This window comes from Dromiciops gliroides, chromosome 2 (genome assembly GCF_019393635.1).
Source record: "Dromiciops gliroides isolate mDroGli1 chromosome 2, mDroGli1.pri, whole genome shotgun sequence".
Taxonomy (NCBI): Eukaryota; Metazoa; Chordata; class Mammalia; order Microbiotheria; family Microbiotheriidae; genus Dromiciops; species Dromiciops gliroides.
The window spans coordinates 682,346,238-682,365,368 of NC_057862.1; the positions used below are offsets into that span (position 1 = coordinate 682,346,238).

At 44.7% G+C, this 19,131-nt stretch overlaps 2 protein-coding genes across 5 annotated transcripts in view; one reads left to right on the forward strand and one right to left on the reverse strand.

The window, feature by feature from the left end:
* The window catches only part of KCTD9 (potassium channel tetramerization domain containing 9), a 32,317-nt gene extending 17,238 nt beyond the window's left edge, over nt 1-15,079 (reverse strand). Inside the window, exons 1-4 of one of the 2 annotated variants that reach the window (XM_043979976.1) lie at nt 14,976-15,059; nt 12,574-12,677; nt 2,479-2,600; nt 456-499 (exon numbers count right to left, since the gene is read on the reverse strand). In XM_043979976.1, the coding sequence (XP_043835911.1) occupies nt 456-499; nt 2,479-2,600; nt 12,574-12,630 (223 nt within the window). In that variant the 5' untranslated portion in view covers nt 12,631-12,677; nt 14,976-15,059. Of the gene's footprint in view, nt 1-455; nt 500-2,478; nt 2,601-12,573; nt 12,678-14,975 lie in introns of both variants that reach the window. The other variant, XM_043979977.1, reaches the window with a different exon arrangement.
* Nucleotides 15,080-15,813: 734 nt separating this feature from the next.
* The window catches only part of CDCA2 (cell division cycle associated 2), a 56,125-nt gene continuing 52,807 nt past the window's right edge, over nt 15,814-19,131 (forward strand). For all 3 annotated transcript variants that reach the window (XM_043985764.1, XM_043985766.1, XM_043985767.1), the window contains exon 1: nt 15,814-15,934. The gene's annotated coding sequence lies outside the window, so the exon portion shown is untranslated. The remainder of the gene's footprint in view (nt 15,935-19,131) is intronic.

The following is a 19,131-nucleotide window of genomic DNA, read 5'->3' on the forward strand; positions in this document are numbered from 1 at the left end:
GAAAACAATTTTAACATCTTTCTTTTGAAATTTTGTGTTCCAAATCCTCTCCCTTCCTCCCTCCTCTCCCCGCTCACTGAGAAGGCAAGCAATTTGATATAGGTTATACATGTGCAGTCATGCAAAACATAAAATGTGTAGTTAAAGAGACATCTGTACTATCACTGCCAAAGAAAATCCGAAGAGAAAGTTTAACTTCCTAAAAACAGAATAACGTCATTTCTAATATCTAGGCCTGTTCCCCGAATTTTTAAACACATAAAAGAGTCATTCCCAACAAAAACGGACCATCTCTTTGGTATGAAATAGGGTGCCAAGTCAGAATGCTGACCCCAGTACAGAAGGCCTACCACAATCCTTTACAATGTCCAATGTAGCCCAATATCTGTATTTCATCTTTCATTTTATTTTATCAACATTTTATCAAAAGAGAGTTTAGCTTTTAGGTCACTTACCAATAAATGGTTCCCCTTCACATACAAAGAGAACATCGTCATCTCTGGGGGGGAAAAAGATCCTGTCAGTACGATTTAGTTCAGCCTAGTTCTAAAGTTCTGGTAATTAATTGGTTCTGTTGTTAGGGCAGGGGTCTCTTTGCCTTTTTTGGGTCCTGGCCCCTCTGACAATTTGATGAAGCCTATGGACCCCATTCTCAGAAGAATGTTTTAAATGCATTAAATAGATAGCATTACAAGGAAAACCAATTCTACTGAAGTGGAGTTTAAAAATATGTTTTATAAAAAAGTTCATGGGTCCAAGGAAGGAACCCATGTGTTAGATAGTTCTCAGTCTCACTTATACGAGTGGTCAAATTGTCCCAAATTGTAATACTTTGTTGGAATTTTGCCATCTGTTGAGCTACAAATAGAACCTTCCATTTGAATGTAAATTTCATTAACTTCAAAAGGTATCAATGCATTCTAAGGACATGGTTAAAATTATAGTCACCGCTTAACTTTTTCCATATCTCATTTTTAATCCATGGATAATTTTTCCATGTGTGTGTATATGCATGTCTGCTTGCACATATATGTATGTGTGTATGTGAGTCACATATATATGTATTCATGAACTACCCAAGCCACAAGTTAATGAAAGATCCCTAAGAAAAAAAAAGCACTAAGACAAAACTACTGCCCCTCTGCCTGTTGCTAGTCTCCTAAGTCCACTTGCCTCAAAGGTGGGTGCCATGGGCATCACCACAGCTTGAGAGGCCCTTTGTGGATGCCCCCTTCCATTGGTGCCTATCATTGAGAGGACACTATGCTACTTGTGAAGTCTAGAGTTAGCAGTTTTCCTATGCAGAAGGGCTCAGTTGGGACTTTCTGTTCTGCAAGAGCCTCTACTTCCATTAAGGGGTCCTGTTTTTGGAATGATACTAAATTCCCTGTGTTGAGCCCCAGGACACCCCAGAATCTCCTAAAAATGAGAGCCAAAGTCACCCAAGAGTTTGGCCAGCACTTGAGCCAAGGTCTCAGGGCCTTAGAACTTAAAGGGATCCAGGCACTTAGAGCCGTCTAGTCTCCAACTCCTTCTCTGCCATGACCCTAAATCTCATGCTCTTCCCACTCCCCCAGATCACATGCAGAGAGCAGAGTGATGACATTTTTTGTTTGTTTGTTTGTTTGTTTTTGGGTGGGGCAATGGGGATTAAGTGACTTGCCCAGAGTCACACAGCTAGTAAGTGTCAAGTGTCTGAGGCTGGATTTGAACTCAGGTCCTCCTGAATCCAGGGCCAGTGCTTTATCCACTGCGCCATCTAGCTGCCCCCAGAGTGATGACATTTTCACCCCAATGCTGACTTTGTACCAATGAACTGTAAAGCAATCACTGAGTATTCATTAAGTGCCTCCTATGGCATAGTATGAGGTGACGTAGATACAAATACAAAAAAAAAAAAATCAAAAAAACAATCCCTACTTGCAAAGAGCTTATGTTCTAACAGGAGAGACAAGTTATTTGCCAAATAATATGTTTATGGCAGTAAAGAAAACAACTAACCTTCCAGAAAAATCCAAATGATTTAATTCATCTGTAACAATGTTCACTGGACTACCAAAAAGGCATTCTCATTTTCGTTTCTTTAGGAGAACACCCCCTGGCCACCCCCCCCCCCAAAAAAAAAGTAGCCTTAACAGTCACAAAGGTCCTTCTATGGCAGGGTCCACATGCATGGTTTAGAGCAGGCCTTCTTAAACTTTTTCCACTCGCTACCCCTTTGAGCCTGAGACATTTTTACACAACCCCAGGTACACAGGTCTATAAAATAGGTATGCATAACCTTTTACTGTTGCCAAATTTTTCATGACCCTCACATGCAGTTACTCAACACCATATGGGGTCATGACCCACAGTTTGAGAAGTTTTGGTTTAGAGTATTCTTTAAGGGGTTGTCGGTACAGAAGGAATCAGCTAATTAGAAAGGACAAATTGTGAATTGGTAGCATAATAAAATTTAATTTTATTGACAACAATTACCTGATCAAAGCAATGTCATCGATCAATCCACCTTTTCCGTTATACACACTTGTTGCTTTGATTCCAAGTTTATTGCTGGCCACAGAAAGCAAGTCTGATAAAGTTCCATACACAGCAACCACCTGTAAAGAACACATTTTGTTAGCTAGCCAGTGTCATCCCTCATGAACAAAATCCATCTGCACCAGAATGGGGATCAGCTAACCAAACCTGTGCAAGAGCTAGAACAAAAGATACAGGAGGAGAGCCTGGTGTCAGGAAACACCTAAACGAATGACTTTTTATTGTTCACTTGTTTCCCTTCATAACCCCATTTGGGGTTTCCATGGCAAAGATACTGGAGTGATTTGACATTTCCTTCTCCAGCTCATTTCATTTTACAGATGAAGAAACTGAGGCAAATGGCGTAAAGTGACTTGCCCAGGGTCACACAGCTAGGATGTGTCTGATTTGAATTCCAGAAGATGACTCCAGGATGGGCACTCTATTCACTGTGTCACCAAGGTGGCAGAAATGAATGATTAGACCTTTATTAAGCACTTACTATATGCCAACCACAATTTGGGCTAATTGCTGGGGACAGAGATAGAAATGTTCCAGCAGCTCCTATTCTAATTAGGGCACTAGACACAAGTTTAGCTGCAAGACAGATGGAAAAGCTTGATTGTCCCTAAAGTCTAGCAGCAGGGTAGCTGGCAAGACCCAAAGATCCTGAAGGGTGTGGCACAAGGGCATGTGGGCCCCCATGTTACCAAAGAAGACTGTGATCAATAACTCCATGTTCATCTAATCAGAACCCGTGAAGGACTATGTTGGGGAGGAGAGGATGAGAGAGGGGAGGAGTGAGGAAGGTGCTTAGACCTATGACTCTTAGAAAGGGGGGAATGGGCCAGAGGGTCACAGTGGGGGTGGGTGCTTGGGGCTCTATTCTCTGAATGTGGGGCTGGTTTGCCTTCCAGCTGGGAAAGGAAGTGGAGAAAAAGCAATGAGTAGGAATGGTGGAGAAAACAGGAGATGTATGTACAAACCTATATTGTCAATCAAACAACTATCTCCAGATGACTGAAAGCATGTATAAATACCAAATAGAGGGTGGAGAATCTCCCCATGACCTGATTTTATCCTGAAAGCTCAGATATTCAAATAAACACCTATGAAGTGCCTATTACATGCAAGGTACTATGCCAGATACAAGGGACACAAAAACCAAATCTTCTCTGTCCTAAAAGAGCTTACCATTTGTCCTTCTGGGAAAAAAGTAGAGTGTGGAGTCTGCTAGTCTATGTACACAACTAACTGTAACATATAAAATATATAAAAACATATATAATATATAAAATATAAGATGATGGAGTCATGAGGGTTAGTGGCAGTGTACGCAGATTTAAAGAAGAGCTGCGTTAGAACAAGCATCCTCTTCAAAAACGGGCAGTCAGAAGACAGCCAGAGGACAAGATATCAGCTGGTCAGAAAAGGGTGATAAAGGGAAACAGGAAGGGCCAGATGAGAAACTTCCAAATTCTATGGATGGCTGTGCCATAGTTGGAGTAGTAAGACAAAGTAAGACTAGACCAATGTCTGTTCAGAGGTGGTCAAGCCAAATCCTGGGAGAAGTAGGGGCGGGAAAATCAGTCAACAGGAGGGCAGAAACTCTCAAGCATGAAGAGGAAAGTCAATACAGGGGGTGGGGGGAGCTGATTCCCCTCGGGACAAAGTCAGCAGGTTGGTCTGTTCCAGAACCTCCTGACCATCAGTCTGTCTTTCCTTCCTTTCTCTCTCTTCCTCTCTTTTTATGTGCATCTTTTGGCCTCTCTCCAGTTGTTTTTTTCTTTCTTAATTTTTTCCTCCCCTTTGTTCCTTTTCTTCAATAAAAAAGGTGTTTTTCCCTTTTTGTGCTATAAGTTCACTACCCAAAAGAGAGAATAAAAACCACCCAAATGAAATTAAGTTGCTTTTTTCCTTCATGTAGTCCTCATTTGAGTCAGTGGTTCTCAAAACAAAAAGAGTTCTACATCCCTCCTCTAAAGAGAATGAAATAAAGAGGAGTATGCAGAAATAACCACGTTAATTCTAGGTTAAAACCAGATGTCTTAGCAACTTGCTTTATACAACTGTTCTGTATAGACTGAGACCCACAATAACAATCTGCTGAAGTCCACACAATCTCTTTCAAACCCAATTTGCTGGCTTGAGGTTTAAGAGTTGGGCTGTTTCCATCTTCCTCCCATGTTCAAGTCAGATTAGTGTGTGCAGCAGAAAAATCTATCATAAACCAAAAAACCCACCCAGCCTAGTAAAAGCTGATTCACGGGGCAACCAGAGCCCAAGAGGAATCTTCCTCTAGGGAAAGAAATAGTTCAAAAACAGAGCCCAAAGTGAGAGCTGGCTTAGAATCTCATTTAAATGAGTCACACACACATAATGCTATATTTATTATTCCACAAACTATTTTCCAATCTGACTTCTACTCTAACTAAGCAGTTGGGACTGAATGGGTCAACATTCTTTGGCTTTAGACTGTCATAAATTATTAGCTCTAAAGTACACAGGCAAATAGCTAAGGGCAAGGCTGATGTGCATGACTGAACAAGTATGTTTCTGAGTGTTATATTTAATTTAGCTTTATGTTCTCTATCAGCCCTTGAGATCTAGAAAGTATCTTTGGAGTCACTGGAAGTGGGAGGCTCAACTTGGCCAAATGTTAGTTTTAAAGTTTGATGAGCCAGTTTTAGTGCTTGGGAAGTAAGCAGCTTTTTAGCAGGGTCAGATATCTTCGATTAGTCTAAAATTCATCAGTTTCCCTAGGGCTTCTAATTTTGACAAATACATTAATTAAATGAAGTCTAGCAGCTAAGAATCTCTCATAAAACAAAATATACAGTAGACCACCAACTCAAGAAAATGGGTCTAAAACAGACACAAATCATAGAAGAAACCAGCACATTTATAAATTTCCCCAAAGCTAGGCCAATAGAGCCCTAACCCATGCTGTTTTCCCTAGTTTTTCATTCCCAGTTTGATTTTATGGTTCAATTTAATTAATATCATGAGCCACATTTCTGACGGGCAATCAGTTTTAACAGGCATGCTCAAATTCTCCCCATGACATTGAACATAAACTAAATCGAACATTAGAATTTTTTTTTGTTTTGTTTTGTTTTTTAAAAGTGTTAGCTCAAAAAAAAAAAAAAGAGCTAGCTCCTTCAGGTCAGGGACAATTTTTCTTTTGGTTTCTTAACTTTCTCTGGCACTTTGGCACAGTGCTCAGGATCAGGATAGCACATAGTAGGCACTTAAGACATGCTTGCTGACTTCATGCTCTAGGATGTAGGGGTGATCCATGCGAAAAGTGCTTGGACACAGAAAGAACACGTTTCAAAGAGAAGGCTGTTCTTTTGATTCTAAAAGTATTTATCTAAAAACACTAGTAGCATTTCAATTTCAAACTTCCATGAGAGGAAGTAGTTTTTGCAAGCAAGTCTTCCACAGCTGGGTAAATGAGCTTCCTGAAATGTAGCGTGCAAAACAAAGATTCCCTGGGAATAAGGGCTAGCTTTTCCAGTTGGGGCAGCTAGGTGGCACTGCAATGGATAAAGTGCAGGACCAGAAGTCAGGAAGACTCATCTTCCTAAATTCAAATCTGGCCTTGGACACTGGCGGTGTGTGCCTTGTCAAGTCACTTCATCTTGTTTGCCTCAGTTTCCTAATCTGTGAAATGAGCTAGAGAAAGGATTGACAAACCACTTCGGTATCTGACAACAAAGCCGCAAACAGGTGGACATGACTGAAAAACAACTGAACAAAACAAAACAATTTCAGGTACACAACAGTTCACAATAAACCATCCCCATTTTATAGGTAACGAAGCTGAGGCAGAAAGAGGTAAGTAATTTGCTTCTGAGGCCACATTTAAGTTCACTGTGCCACCTAGCTGCTTTGGGAGCTTACCACAAGGTGACATGATTACACCTAGCTACGCTGGTTCCACGATGCCAGTCTATATTGCAAGACTCCTATGAGAATCCTTTCCAATCTGGTAGGACAGAGCAAGCCAGAGATCCCATTGACCCCTGACCGAGCCTTCAAGAGCCCAGGGTGATTTCCATACCACACTGAGACACCAAAGAAGGCAATGAATGACACTTTTATTCACCACACTTAGCTAAAGGGCTAGAACATTAATGGGACATCTGTGTGGAATAGAGGACATCAGAGGTTCATACTGAGCGACTGCAAAAACCAGGATGGCAATAACATGAATTGTTTAATGCTCACTTAATAGCAGCATTTATATAGTTCTTTAAGGTTTGCAAACCACTTAAGAAACATGACCTCTTTTCACCATCACAACATCTCTGAGAGGTAGGTACCATTCATTATTAGTCCCATTTTACAGATAAGGATCATCTTAAAGAATCATAGAGAGGTTCAGTGACTTGCCCAGGATCACACAGCTAGTAGGAGGCCAGATCTGAACACCGGTCTTCCTGACTCCAAGTTCAGAACTCTCTCCATTGTGCTATCTGTGACATCTAGTGAATGAACTTGTACAACAGATAATCTTAGGGTATTTATAATGTCCTTTTCCTGGGCAAGTCTGCAAGGATTAATTACAACAAGTATTTAAGAAACATTCAATAGATGCCTGGTAATGGAGAAAACAATATAGTAGCATATGATATGTGTTCATTTTTTAACTTTTAAACTTCAATAAAAGTTTTAAGAAAGAAATTTTTTTTGAAAAGAAAAATGTCAAGTTTGAGAGTAAGGGAGATGAGGGCAGACTATGTTCTGTCCTCTCATTTTGTTGGTCCTAGCCCTGCCTTACATTCTCTATGTACATGGAGCAGCCTTCCCCAGAAGGGCAGCTGCTGGTGAGCAGGGATCGGGTCATTTTAAAAGCTGGGTCTAGCTCGAGCATAATAAATTAAATTATGAATGCAGAGTAAGCACTTCATCTTCGGAAAGGAATCTGTAGATTGCATTTCAAAGCTAATGTATTACAGTTCGAGAGGCTTCATTATATAGCTGACCAGAGTACATTCTTCTTTGGCTGAGCCAGTAGCCGCATCACTTGGGACAACTGTCTGTGCCTTTTAAATGCATTTACAGATTGTGTGCAACACACTCCAATCCTCAATTACTGAGGGTGAAAAGTTGAAAAATGCATATGGATATTAACGAAGACTTTCTTCTTCTCTTGTCAATTAGTCTTTGTTAGCTCCCAGATTCATGGCCTCAGAGGCCATGTTCCATAAATAGTTGTTGAAATAATGCTAACAAACTTCACCAATACCAGGCTACACTTAATAGCTACATTAAATCAATTTGCCTTGACTCCTGTGTAATAAGTAAAATAAAGAAGTTTCAAGATCATGTTTACTTATAAAAAGTTGAATACCTCAAAAAGATATTAATGCTTTGCCCAGCATTCAATTGGAAATGGTTCAATAATGCAAACCTTCAGGTTCCTCCTATTTTACCAAAGCCAGAGTTCATAAACTTTGTGCGTATTAACACCAGCAATGAAATACGATGAGAACAGGAAACACTCTTTACACGCCTGAAGGTATTTAAGAACCACCAAAGCAGTAGAAAATAAATGGGGGTGGGGCCTTCACTATGACATTACAGCAATCTTCCAGACCAGAAACAGGACTCGTGCTCATGATGCACACCCTTTGGGTCTGCAGAAGGATCCCAGCACTGGGGAGTAGCCTGTGCATGCAGCGCTTTGGGGCCATTGTTACCAAGCTAGTAGAAAATAGGGGCAGAGCCCCCCTCACCCCCTCCAACTAAGATCTGTCAAACCTGGGAAGGAGCTTACTCAAGTTTCTAAACTACCAAGTGTCAGGTGAACCAACAGCTGATTTTTAAGAATGAAGCCAAAGGTGACCTCTGAAGAGGTGAAGATGGGGTGGGAGGGGATGGGGGTGAAGGTAAAGGAAAGGATGAAAATCCAGCTATTATGGCTGGGGTAGAGCAGCCCACTTTTGTTCTGGTACTCTCTCAGTGAATAATTTACATCATCTTAGGAACACTTGCTATATTTCATCCCTTTCCTAGAGACATGCGGCAGCATGGAATGGTGACAGAAAGCTCTCAAATCAGGGGAGATGGAGGTTTGGAGCCCCACCTGACATTCTGAGAAGGCAGATAGTTTCCTAAGTCAAAAGGGGATAAAATGTACCCTTATCAAACTTCACAAGGCAATGGTGAAGATCACAAGCTATTATTATGTAAAGTGATTGTAAAGTAATATTTAAGTATCTAGAGCAACACAGAGAGAGTGGCAGCCTCTGAGCCAGGGAGTGGAGTTCAAATCCAGTTCGGATACACACAGGCTGAATGGCCATGGGCAACTAACTGAACCTTTGGGTGCCCCAAGTAACATTCCAAAGCTATGGGTTATGCAAGGTGGCCTATCTGTGCCAGTGGAGGAGTGTCAAAAATTAATAAAATCCCGGGTCAGTCAATAAACATGTGTAAAGTGCCTACTATGGGCCGCACATGGTGCTAAAAGTCGGGGATACAAAGAAAGGCAAAAGTCATTCCTTGCCGTAGAGAAGCTCACAATCTTCTAGGTGACAGAGGCACTAGCATTGTGGGGAGTCTTACTGAAGGTGGAGTTTTAGCTGGAAGCCAGGAGGTGGAGATGAGCACAGAGGGCATCCCAGGCATGAGAGATCAATGGAAATGCCCTGAGCTGAGAGCTGGGGTGTCTTGTTCATGGAACTGCCAAGAGGCCAATGTCACTGAATGGAAGGAGCCCTGGGGAGGAGCGATGTGTAAGAAGACTGGCAATGTCCGAGTGGATCAGGTTAGAAGAGGGCTGTGAAGCCCAAACAGAAGGTTCTGTATTCTACCTCGGAGGTGACACGGGTAGGGGCATGAGATGATCAGAGCTGAGCTTTCTTTAGGAAGATCACAGGGAAGTCGAGAAGGGATTCCAGTCGGGGAGAGACCTGAAGTGAGACCCAGCAGCAAGCTCCCGAAATAAATGAAGTGTGAGGCCAGTAGTACAGAAAGGGGGGGGGGGGGATGTACGAGATGTCATGAAGGTGAAATTGACAGGACTTGACAACAGACTGGACACAGGAAATGAAAGTAAGGCGCCGAGGACAATACCTAGGTTCTGAGCCAGAGTGACTGAGGTGCTGGTGGCACCCTTGAGTTAGGGTGAGGGCAAAGGTTTGGATGGTGGGGAAAGATGAGTTCTGTTTTGGACATCGTGGGCCAAAGACACACTCACACAAATGTCAGCTGTATCTATGAAATAAGGCTGGGCAGTGTTTGGTCTCACTAAAAAAGAAACTATAATTCTAATTTGCTCCCCTTTTTACATTTAATTTTTATTTTTTCTCAGTTACATGTAAACAAAAATTTGTGACATTTGATTTTTGAAATTTTGAATTCAGTATCTCTCCCTTCTCCCTTTTAGAAAAGGCAAGCAATCTGATATAGATTATACATGTGCAGTCATGCAAAACATTTCTATATTCCTAATTATTTTTTAAAAAGACAAAATTTTTCAGTGTTTTTCTTCCATCAGATACTTTACGTGAAAGGGTTAACTAAAGTTTATAGCACAATTTATTTCTGAGGCTCCATTGCAGTATCAATTGTCTCCACCTTTTGCTAGAGTAATCCCTCTGGAATAAACAAGCCACATCTGGAAATATTTTGCTATAAAACTTGAGAAATATGGTTTACTATCCTAAAATTCTCTGAAGATAAAAAGTGAAAAGTAAATAAGTTTTTATTCTTAATCCAAAATCTCAAAAGCTTCATGATCCTTCTTCAAGAAAAGTAACACCCTTGAACAAATTATATGTAGAGAACTCCTCAGTCAATTTTGGCATTTAAAAAAAACAAAAAATAAAAAAAAAACAAACCAAACCTCTTTGAGTCCATGGAAATGAACATAGTTAAGTGTCCATGATCAGGCCTTGGATGTTGGCTAGTCAGTTGGCATTTCACCAGCAGTAACATACCAGAGATGTTAGATAAGCAAAAGGTTGATCTGAGGTCTGTTTCTAGGGACAACAATGTTTTGTGGCTCTGGGATGTGCTAAGCCATTTTTTCCAGTGGCAATATACTGGTTTCATATTTTGAATGATAGAAAAAGGCCTCTGCAAAAAGCAACAAGAAAGAGGATGAAAACTTTAGACCAAATTAAGGCAGCATAAAACTGTTTTCTTAAATTAGGTATTTCATTCCCATACTCTGGGAGCTGATGAATGATAACATTTAAAAAAAAAACCAACCTCATTATTAGTTTGGTTTTATATTTGTATCTGGAAATACCAATGTAAAAGTAAACTCAAATGCTGAAAAAGATTGACTTAATGCAGACAAAAAGAAAAAAATCGGCTTCAGAGAGAATGGTTCACTTTTTGACTATGTGTAGGTTGGATATGTATGAAAACCAAAGCACTTTCATTAATACTCACAACCCTGTCTTTTAATTATACTAGTAAGTAATGTCAATTCTAGGAGGAAGCAAAACACAGCTTTCTGGTCAATGAAACGAGTTGTGGTTCAAACTGTGAACTTGTTGACCCCTACAAAGGCCAGTTCTGAATTAGTTTGTTGGCCAGCTGTAAACATCCCCAGTTTTAGAGATGTTTCCTGGTCACACAGAGACAAGCCAACTACTACTAATCGAATTTCTCCTTTCTAACAAACACTCCTCCCAAAGACCAACACTTGTGAGGAGGAGGGCAAAGAGATAGGAATAGGACAACTGCTGGATAGTGCAGGTTTGGAAAAAAATGTTCATGGCACCCCTCAAATAGAGTACAAACAGCCAATGGGGGAGGTGGGGTGGCAGTGACAGAAGCCACGCCCTCCAAAGGTGTGGAAGTCAGATCCCCCAGGACAAAGCTTCATGGTGAGAGATACACATATACAGTGTCTGACTCAAATGTTCTCTTTTTATAATGTGCTAAGTCTTGTCATTTACTTCAAGACGATCTCCAAACCCAGCTTAGGCAGGAGGCCTTACCTTTTTGGATTCCCTTTATCTACTCTGCATAAATCTTAAAGAACCCTAGGCATTTAGACATTGTCTCCAGAATTAGAAAGTGATCTAGACTCTAGCCTTTCTTGGTATTCCCAGGGATCAGCACAGTACACTCACTGAACCCATAAAGAGTTTAATAAATGCCAGTGGCCCAACTCAATTTTTTATTTAATTGAACTTATGCATATCCCAAAAGCTTTTCAAAACACCAATGACAACAAACTATAAAAGAATCACATTTACTTTGGTTCATTAGGGGAGGGAGTTAAAAATCTTTTTTGGGGGGGGGGGCAATGAGAGTTAAGTGACTTGCCCAGGGTCACACAGCTAGTAAGTGTCAAGTGTCTGAGGCCGAATTTGAACTCAGGTCCTCCTGACTCCAGGGCCAGTGCTTTATCCACTGCAGCGCCACCTAGCTGCCCCCAAGAAAAATCTGAAGAAAACCCTCCAACAGGGAGGGCAGATAGCAGGAATATGGCTGGTTGCAGTACCTTCTGGCCCTCAAATCAGACCCACAGAGAGCTCCATCTCATCAACAAAGACATTCGCCTCATCGACTGACCAAGATTTCAAACCAAACCAAGCTATGATCACTGCACTATGGAAAGTCAAGAGGTTAAGGGACTGACAGATAAATGCTGAAAATCCTAACCTTGGAGGAGGGCTTCTAAACTTTTTCCACTCATGATCCCTCCTTGACCAAGAAATGTTTCCATGGCCCAGGGTATGTAGGTGTACAAAATATGCATCCATCACCTTTAACAGTTGCCAAATCTTTTGTGATGCCCACACTCAGTTATACTAAACCCAATGTAGGACTTGGTTCAAGAAGGGAGGCTCTAGATGATCAATAAGGACTCTTCTGAGGCATCTCCATTCTCTGGCTCTACAGCTCTCATTTTTTTCTGTGCCCAACAGCCAGATTGCCCTCTCCTGATAATCCCCTGGACTTCTATCACCTTCTCCAATTCCATCTCTCAATAATAAGCTGGAAAGAACACAGCTTGGGGCTCAGAATCCTGGTTCTGCAACCAGAATTACTTGTGTGACCCTGAACAAGTCACTTTACCTTTCTGAGACTCAGTTCTCCCAGTTGTGAAAGCAAAGTTTGAACTAGATGATACATAAGGTCCCTGGAAGGCAGCTGGTGACGCAGTGCATGGAGCTCTGGACCTAGAGTGAGGAATACCTAAATTCAAATTCGGCCTCAGAAACTTACTAGCTGTATGATCCTGGGCAAGTTACTTAACTGCTCTCTACCTCAGTTTCCCCATCTGTACAATGGGGATAATAACAGCACATACCTCCCACCATGTTTGTGAGGATCCAGTGCCCAGCACACAGTAGGTGCTACAGACATGCTTATTCCCTCCCTCCCCCTATTTTCCAGCTAGGAAGCTTTATTCCCAATTGGAACTCTTAGGCAGGGGATGACAGACTCATTTCCATCAGGCTTATAAAGTTTACAGAGTTGCTATAAAAACAATTCTGAGGTAGGTGGATTTCCTTGGTCCAGACCTATGATTTTGCAGCAGTTGGAAATCCAAGGGGAAAAACTCCCTCCCCCAGAGCAGATTAGCAACTGAAGACAGAGAGCTCCCAGAGGGCACGGGGAGATTTAGGGACTTGTCCAAAAGTCTTCCTAACACAGAGGGCACCAGGCTCTATTTACCATTCTCAGTACAAGTAATATCAGTTTTACAGATCAGGAACACGAAAGATGAAACGATTAAGATTAGGTTCATGAATCTAGGGTCTTTAGAAGGTCATTTATGTCCAAAGTCAAAATTTTTCCGATGACGGTGAAGTGATGTGTCAAAGATCAGCTCAATGGTGAAGTGGATAGATTTTTGGGCCTGGAGTCAGGAGGACCTAAGTTCAAATCCAGACTCAGACAGATACTAGCTCTGTGACCCCGGGCAAGTCACTTAACCCTGCTTGCCTCAGTTTCCTCCTCTGTCAAATGAGCTGGAGAAGGAAATGGCCAACCACTGCATCCCTAAATGGAGTCAGGAAGAGTCAAACATGACTAATTGACTACAGAATAACTACAGAAGTAGTGACAGAGGCAGGCTCTAAATACAGGGATCTTTCCAGTGATCTACAACTAAGCAGCATCTGAGTCCGGATAGGAGATCCAGTTTAACTCCATTCAAGTACAGTCAAGCCACTAATTAAGACTGAACTTGGGAATCAAGAGGAGTCAGGTAGTTGCTCCATACAGTAGAAAGAGTGGACTAGCTGGACTGGGAGTTGGAGGATGGGGGTCCAAGGATTCTGATTTTGTCTCACCCCCTTAGCACTCTGGCCAAGTTACAGTCCTTCTCCTTGCACTCCACCCCCATCTCAATGATAACAAGAGGTAGAAAGCTCTTAGGGGGAAGGTGAACCCAGCTCCAGGCCTCCCTTCCCCTCCCCCAAGACTTTTCCTTTAGCTGGTAAATGCTTAAAAGTGGATTCATTGTTTCCACAGAGGAAGAGAAGCTCCTAAGTGCAGAGATGTTTCTATTTTTTGTCCATGTATCACCAGTAGGGCACAAAGTAGCAACCATCCCATAAGCCCTTTGGCCCTCCAAGGCCCCAGACAAATCTGTAAATTACAGGAGGGGGAAGACAACATGTGGATGTGTATGTAAATATCCACTATAAAGGAATGTCCAAGACAGCTGCAAGGTGATGGGGGGGGGGGGGAGAAGAGGAGTCAGGAAGAGCCACCACAGACGCAGTGACCCTGGAGCTGAGTCTAGGAGGTGAGAAGGAGGAAGAAATCACTTCACCTGTCTGGATCTCATTGTCCTTACCTACCAAACCGGGGACTGGGGGAGGGGGGTTAGATTAGAAGGGGCTCGACTTCATCCTTGGACAAGATGAGTCCCTTGGACCCTAAAAGGGACAGAGTAGAAAGCATGTAACAGTTGAAAAGGACTAATATGTAACGTCCCTGGAAAAGTAGGTTTGAGCCATGTTAGGAGGGGTTTTTAATGTCAAAAGAGTTTATATTTGTTGGGCAAGCTGCTTCCTCTCCCCGAGCCTCAGTTTCCCCATCTGTAAAATGAAGGGATTAGGCTAGGTGGTCTCTGAAAGCGCTAGCCCCAGGACCCTCTGCAAGCCTCAGTTTCCTCATCTGTAAAATGGAGAGACTGCATTGGGTGCCTTTCAGCGCTATGAGCCAAGGGAAGCCTCAGTTTCCAGATCTGTAAAACGAAGGGGCTCCGGGATGAGGAGGGGGCTAGCTGTATCAGTGGAGGGAGTAGCCACGTGGGGTGTTCGCGGCCACCAGGAAAGGCTCGGGGGGGGGGGGGACAAATGCAGACGGGGGACTTGGAGGGGGACTCCGGGATGGGGGTCCTGAGGCCCCGCCCCACACCTGCCCAACACCTGGACTCCAAGGGCGGCTTCCTGCTCCCGCCCTCTAGGGGCCCCTCCCCCTCCCCAGCCCCTCCCCCCCCGTCCCCGCCCCTCCCCCCTCACCTTGCCGTTCTTGGGGCTGCCGTTCAGGAACAGGGTGACCCGCCTCATCGCGCTGTCCGCGCCGGGTCCCGAGGGAGCCGCCACCCCCCCGCCTTCCCCCTCCCCCCCGCCACCCACCCGGGACCCAGAGGCAGCCCTCAGCCTGACCCGCCTCCCTGGGGGGGGGGGTCCTTCCGCCCCAGACCCCAACACACACACACCCCCCGGGAGCCGTCCCCTCCCACTCTCCACACCCCACTACTCCGCCCGTTCCTGGCCTTTCCCCCTCACCCCGCCCTCAGAGAGACTGGCGGCCACTCAGACCAATCACCGAGCAGGGCCGGAGGCCACTCACCCAATGGCAAGGAGGAGAGGGTGGGCCCGAATTTAACGTGGCAGAGGGAGGAGGCTGAAGTGGGACGAAGAAAAGGTCCAATCGAAAGATGAGGCAGGCTCGGGGCGGGAACCCGGTGGGTGACGGCTTCGGCGTCCGTCCAATCCCGCAGCAGTGCGAGGGAAGCCAGGGCTCCCGAGGAGGAGGAACAGCAACCCACTCCACGGAGAGCTCCGCTGTCCCGCCCCTTTCTTCCCTCGACCCACCAATCGCGGAAGCGGCACCCGTCTGGAATTGCCTATTGGCTACGATAGAGTCCCGGCATCCGCTAGTGATTGGTCCGAAAGCTACTTTTCGAAATCGCGGGAGCCAATCGACAGGAGAGGCTGCAGCCGGCGGGAATAGTCGTCTCTGGCTGGAGGATTCGCCGAAGGATCACTCCGCCTAGAAGGTGAAGAAGTCCTCGCGGTGGCGGAGTTAGCCCCGCGGCTTGCGCAGGCGCGCGGGAGGCTGGCGGATGGATACGCGGATGCCAGGCGGTTGACCGCGAGAGGTGACGCGTGACGGAGGCGCTCGTGAGGGGGCGGGGCACGCTGCCGGCCGTTTGAACCTGGCGGCGGGACATGGCAGCGGCTGCGAACGGGAGGTGAGGGGTCCCGGCGGAGCGGCGGGAGGCGGGGAAGGGAGACGGGACGAGGCGGTCTCCCGGCTCGTCGTCTTGGTCTTCTCGAAGCCTCGCATGCAGGAGGCGCTTAATTAATGCCGTCGCGCTCTCTGAACCTCAGCTTCCCATCTGCAGCGGTGAAGGTGTTCGGCTAGGGTGTCGGCCGAGGTTCCGCCCCGGCGGGGAGCCTTTACCGACCCGCCCCCGCCCCTTAATCTGGTCGCGTCCTCCCTGGTCTCGTCCTTGTGAACATCTCTGCGCCCTCGCGGGCTCCGAGTTCGAATCTCCGTCTCTGCGGACCTGCCGGTGTGTGTGCCTGTCTGTCACTAGGCATCTCCAGCTCTGGGTTTATATCTGGGCGTCTCTTTAACCCGCATCTTTATCTCTGCGTCCTTCTGTCTGCGCCTCTTTTCTCTCCGGTCCTCTCCCCGTCTGCCCCTCTGTGATCTCGGGCTTGGGGTCACCATCTCCCCCCCCCCCAATGGCAGGATACGGGCTATGTCACCCATTAAACCTGCCCTGCTCAGACGTGCTAACCTGTGCCTGTACCTTACAATGATAGACTTCGGGTATTATTGTTGTGGCGGTGGTGGTGATGATGGCTGTGTTTGAAGCATCTCTGCCTTAAGTCTCTCTTCTGCGATCTATCCTCCACAATTGCAGAAGTGACAGTACAAGATTTACTCAGCTGCCCCAAATTCCCCTGTGCCACCCTACAGATGAGCACTGAGCGCACACTATCATGTAGTGTGGGCACAGCACGGCCTTAGCCTTGTCATGCACACCTAGCCAGGTTGTTCTTCTTACCTACAGAGCATGCCATGGCTCATCTTCAGCTTCCCTCCTCTTCCTCTTGGAATCCCGAATTTCCTTCACAGCTCAGTCGCTAGTGCCTCCCTCTGATCTTCTAGTTCTTTTGTAGGTCGTTTGTATAGACTTACGTGGAGCCCATGGATGCCCTTAGGGCCTCACCAGAGCCCATGGCTTTGGTGAATCGCATTGACCCCACTGTGCTGGGGGGAGACTGAAAGAGAAGCCTTTGTGATCTTGCCGGTTGTGTCCGAAATCTCACTCGTTGGTCCCTGCTCTCAAGGAGCTTTCAATCTGCTGAGGACATAGGATTGTGTGTGCAAAATAAATCCGGGGGGATCAGAAGATGCTTCATATGGAAGCTGCTGCTTTTGAACTCCCTACCCCATGAAGTGAGGGGTTCTTGGAGGTGGCACATGACAGGCATGGGAGTTCTCACAGCTAAGGCATGGACTGCTGTGCGTGAGGATAGAGAAAGCCAGGGTGTGGAATGGGGAGGAATGGACTAGGAAGCTGCTGGACCCAGGTCAAGAAGGCTTTCTTTGAAAAGCCCTGCTGGAGTTGATGTTTTGCCATTGGCATTTATGAATTTGGAGAGAGCTTGGGTTCAAATCTCTCCCCTTCTACTTATGACCTTGCAAAACACTTCCATTCCTTCAAGTGTCATCTTCTCATCATTAAAGCGAGGGACCAGAGGACATTTCCAAGGCAGTGCCCTAAAAAGAGAAGGTTACCTGTACTTGCTTTCCTTCTGGGGTTGAGTGTCTCGTCTGTAAGATCCTGGTGTTGTACGTAGTGGAAAGCATGTAGAAAGTCAGAGGGACCTGAGGTCAAATCCTGGCCTAGAACTCTGTAACTGTGCTCATGGACAAGTTACTCAACCTCTCTGAGCATCAGTTTTTTCATCTGGATAATGGGATGTTGCTCACACTTGCCATGCTTAGCTCACTAGGGGGTGATGGAGGCTGAAATGAGAGCTGTGAAGTTCTTCCTCAACCTTAAAGCTCTCAGATGATGTCCAAGATTGCTCTCAGCTATAAATCCCAGGGCCTTACCTCTGGTTGTATTTTGCATCTTTCCAGAGCTTTACTGTATAGCATAGTCAAGTCACTAAAATGCCCTCGGCCCCAGTGTTGCCCTGGGATCCTTGGGGACTAAAGGCCTGGGCCTAGGTTGCTATAGAGAATTTATGGGAGAACAGAGATAAGGAACCCAGTGAGGAAACAGGAGTATGATTTGTAGTATGGCAGAGTATTCATGGGGATTGAAATCATCGCTCAATTCATGATGATATATTGAGATCTCATTTCTCTAGCACAGCTTCATAGGATGAGATCTTCATTGTAACTGAGGTTCTTGTCTCTTCCAAAAGCACTTCAGATGCATCTTTTTGTTGTGAGAAGGTGTAACATAGCTAAAAGAGAGCAAGCTGCATTTGGAGCCAGAGGTCCTGGCTGTAAATCCTAGCTCTGAGACCTACTTTTGCCTTTCAGAGGTGGAATTCTCAAAGGATTTAGTGTTAACTATCATTATTGGAGCAGCTAGGTGGCACAGGGGATAGAGTGCCAGGCCTAAATCCAGCCTCAGACACTTAGTAGGGGTGTGACCCTAGGCAAGTCACTTCACCCTGTCTGCCTCAGTACCCTCATCTGGAAAATGAGCTAGAGAAGAAAATGACAAATCACTCCAGCATCTTTGCCAAGAAAACCCAGATGGGGTCATGAAGAGTCAGACACAGCTGAAAGGTGACTGAAATAATTTTACTGGTTGAGGTAGCTGAGACATAGATATAAGTGACTTGATCAAAGTCACCAAAGCCTTCAGTAGCAGAACTAAAATCTGAACTTCCCTCCAAATTCAATGTTTATTTTTCTTTTTTATTCTAATTAATTAAATTTTATTTCTTTAATTTAAAAAATTTGCTGCCCCCCTCCCCCCCCCCCCCATTGATAAGGAAGAGAAACAAAACTCCTGGTACAAACATGTATAGTCGAGCAAAACAAATCCCCTCATTAGCCATGTCAAAAAAAAATCCATCCCAGTCTACCTTCTTGGTCATATCACCTCTCTTTCAGGAAGTGGGCAGCATGTTTCATGGTGGATCCTATGCAATTGTAATTGATCTTGGCATTCATCAGATTTCCTAAGTGTTTACAGTAATGTTGTCGTTGTCATGTAGATATTCTCCTGCCCTTGTTCAGTTCTGCGTCAGTTTCCCATGTCTTTCCAGCTTGCCTCCCTTCATCATTTCTTATAGCACAATAGCATTCTACCACATACGTCTTCTGTAACTTGTTTAGCTATTCCTCAGTCGAGGTTCTCTACGGCCTCAAAAAGAGCTGTTCTCAATAATGCAATATTCTTTATAT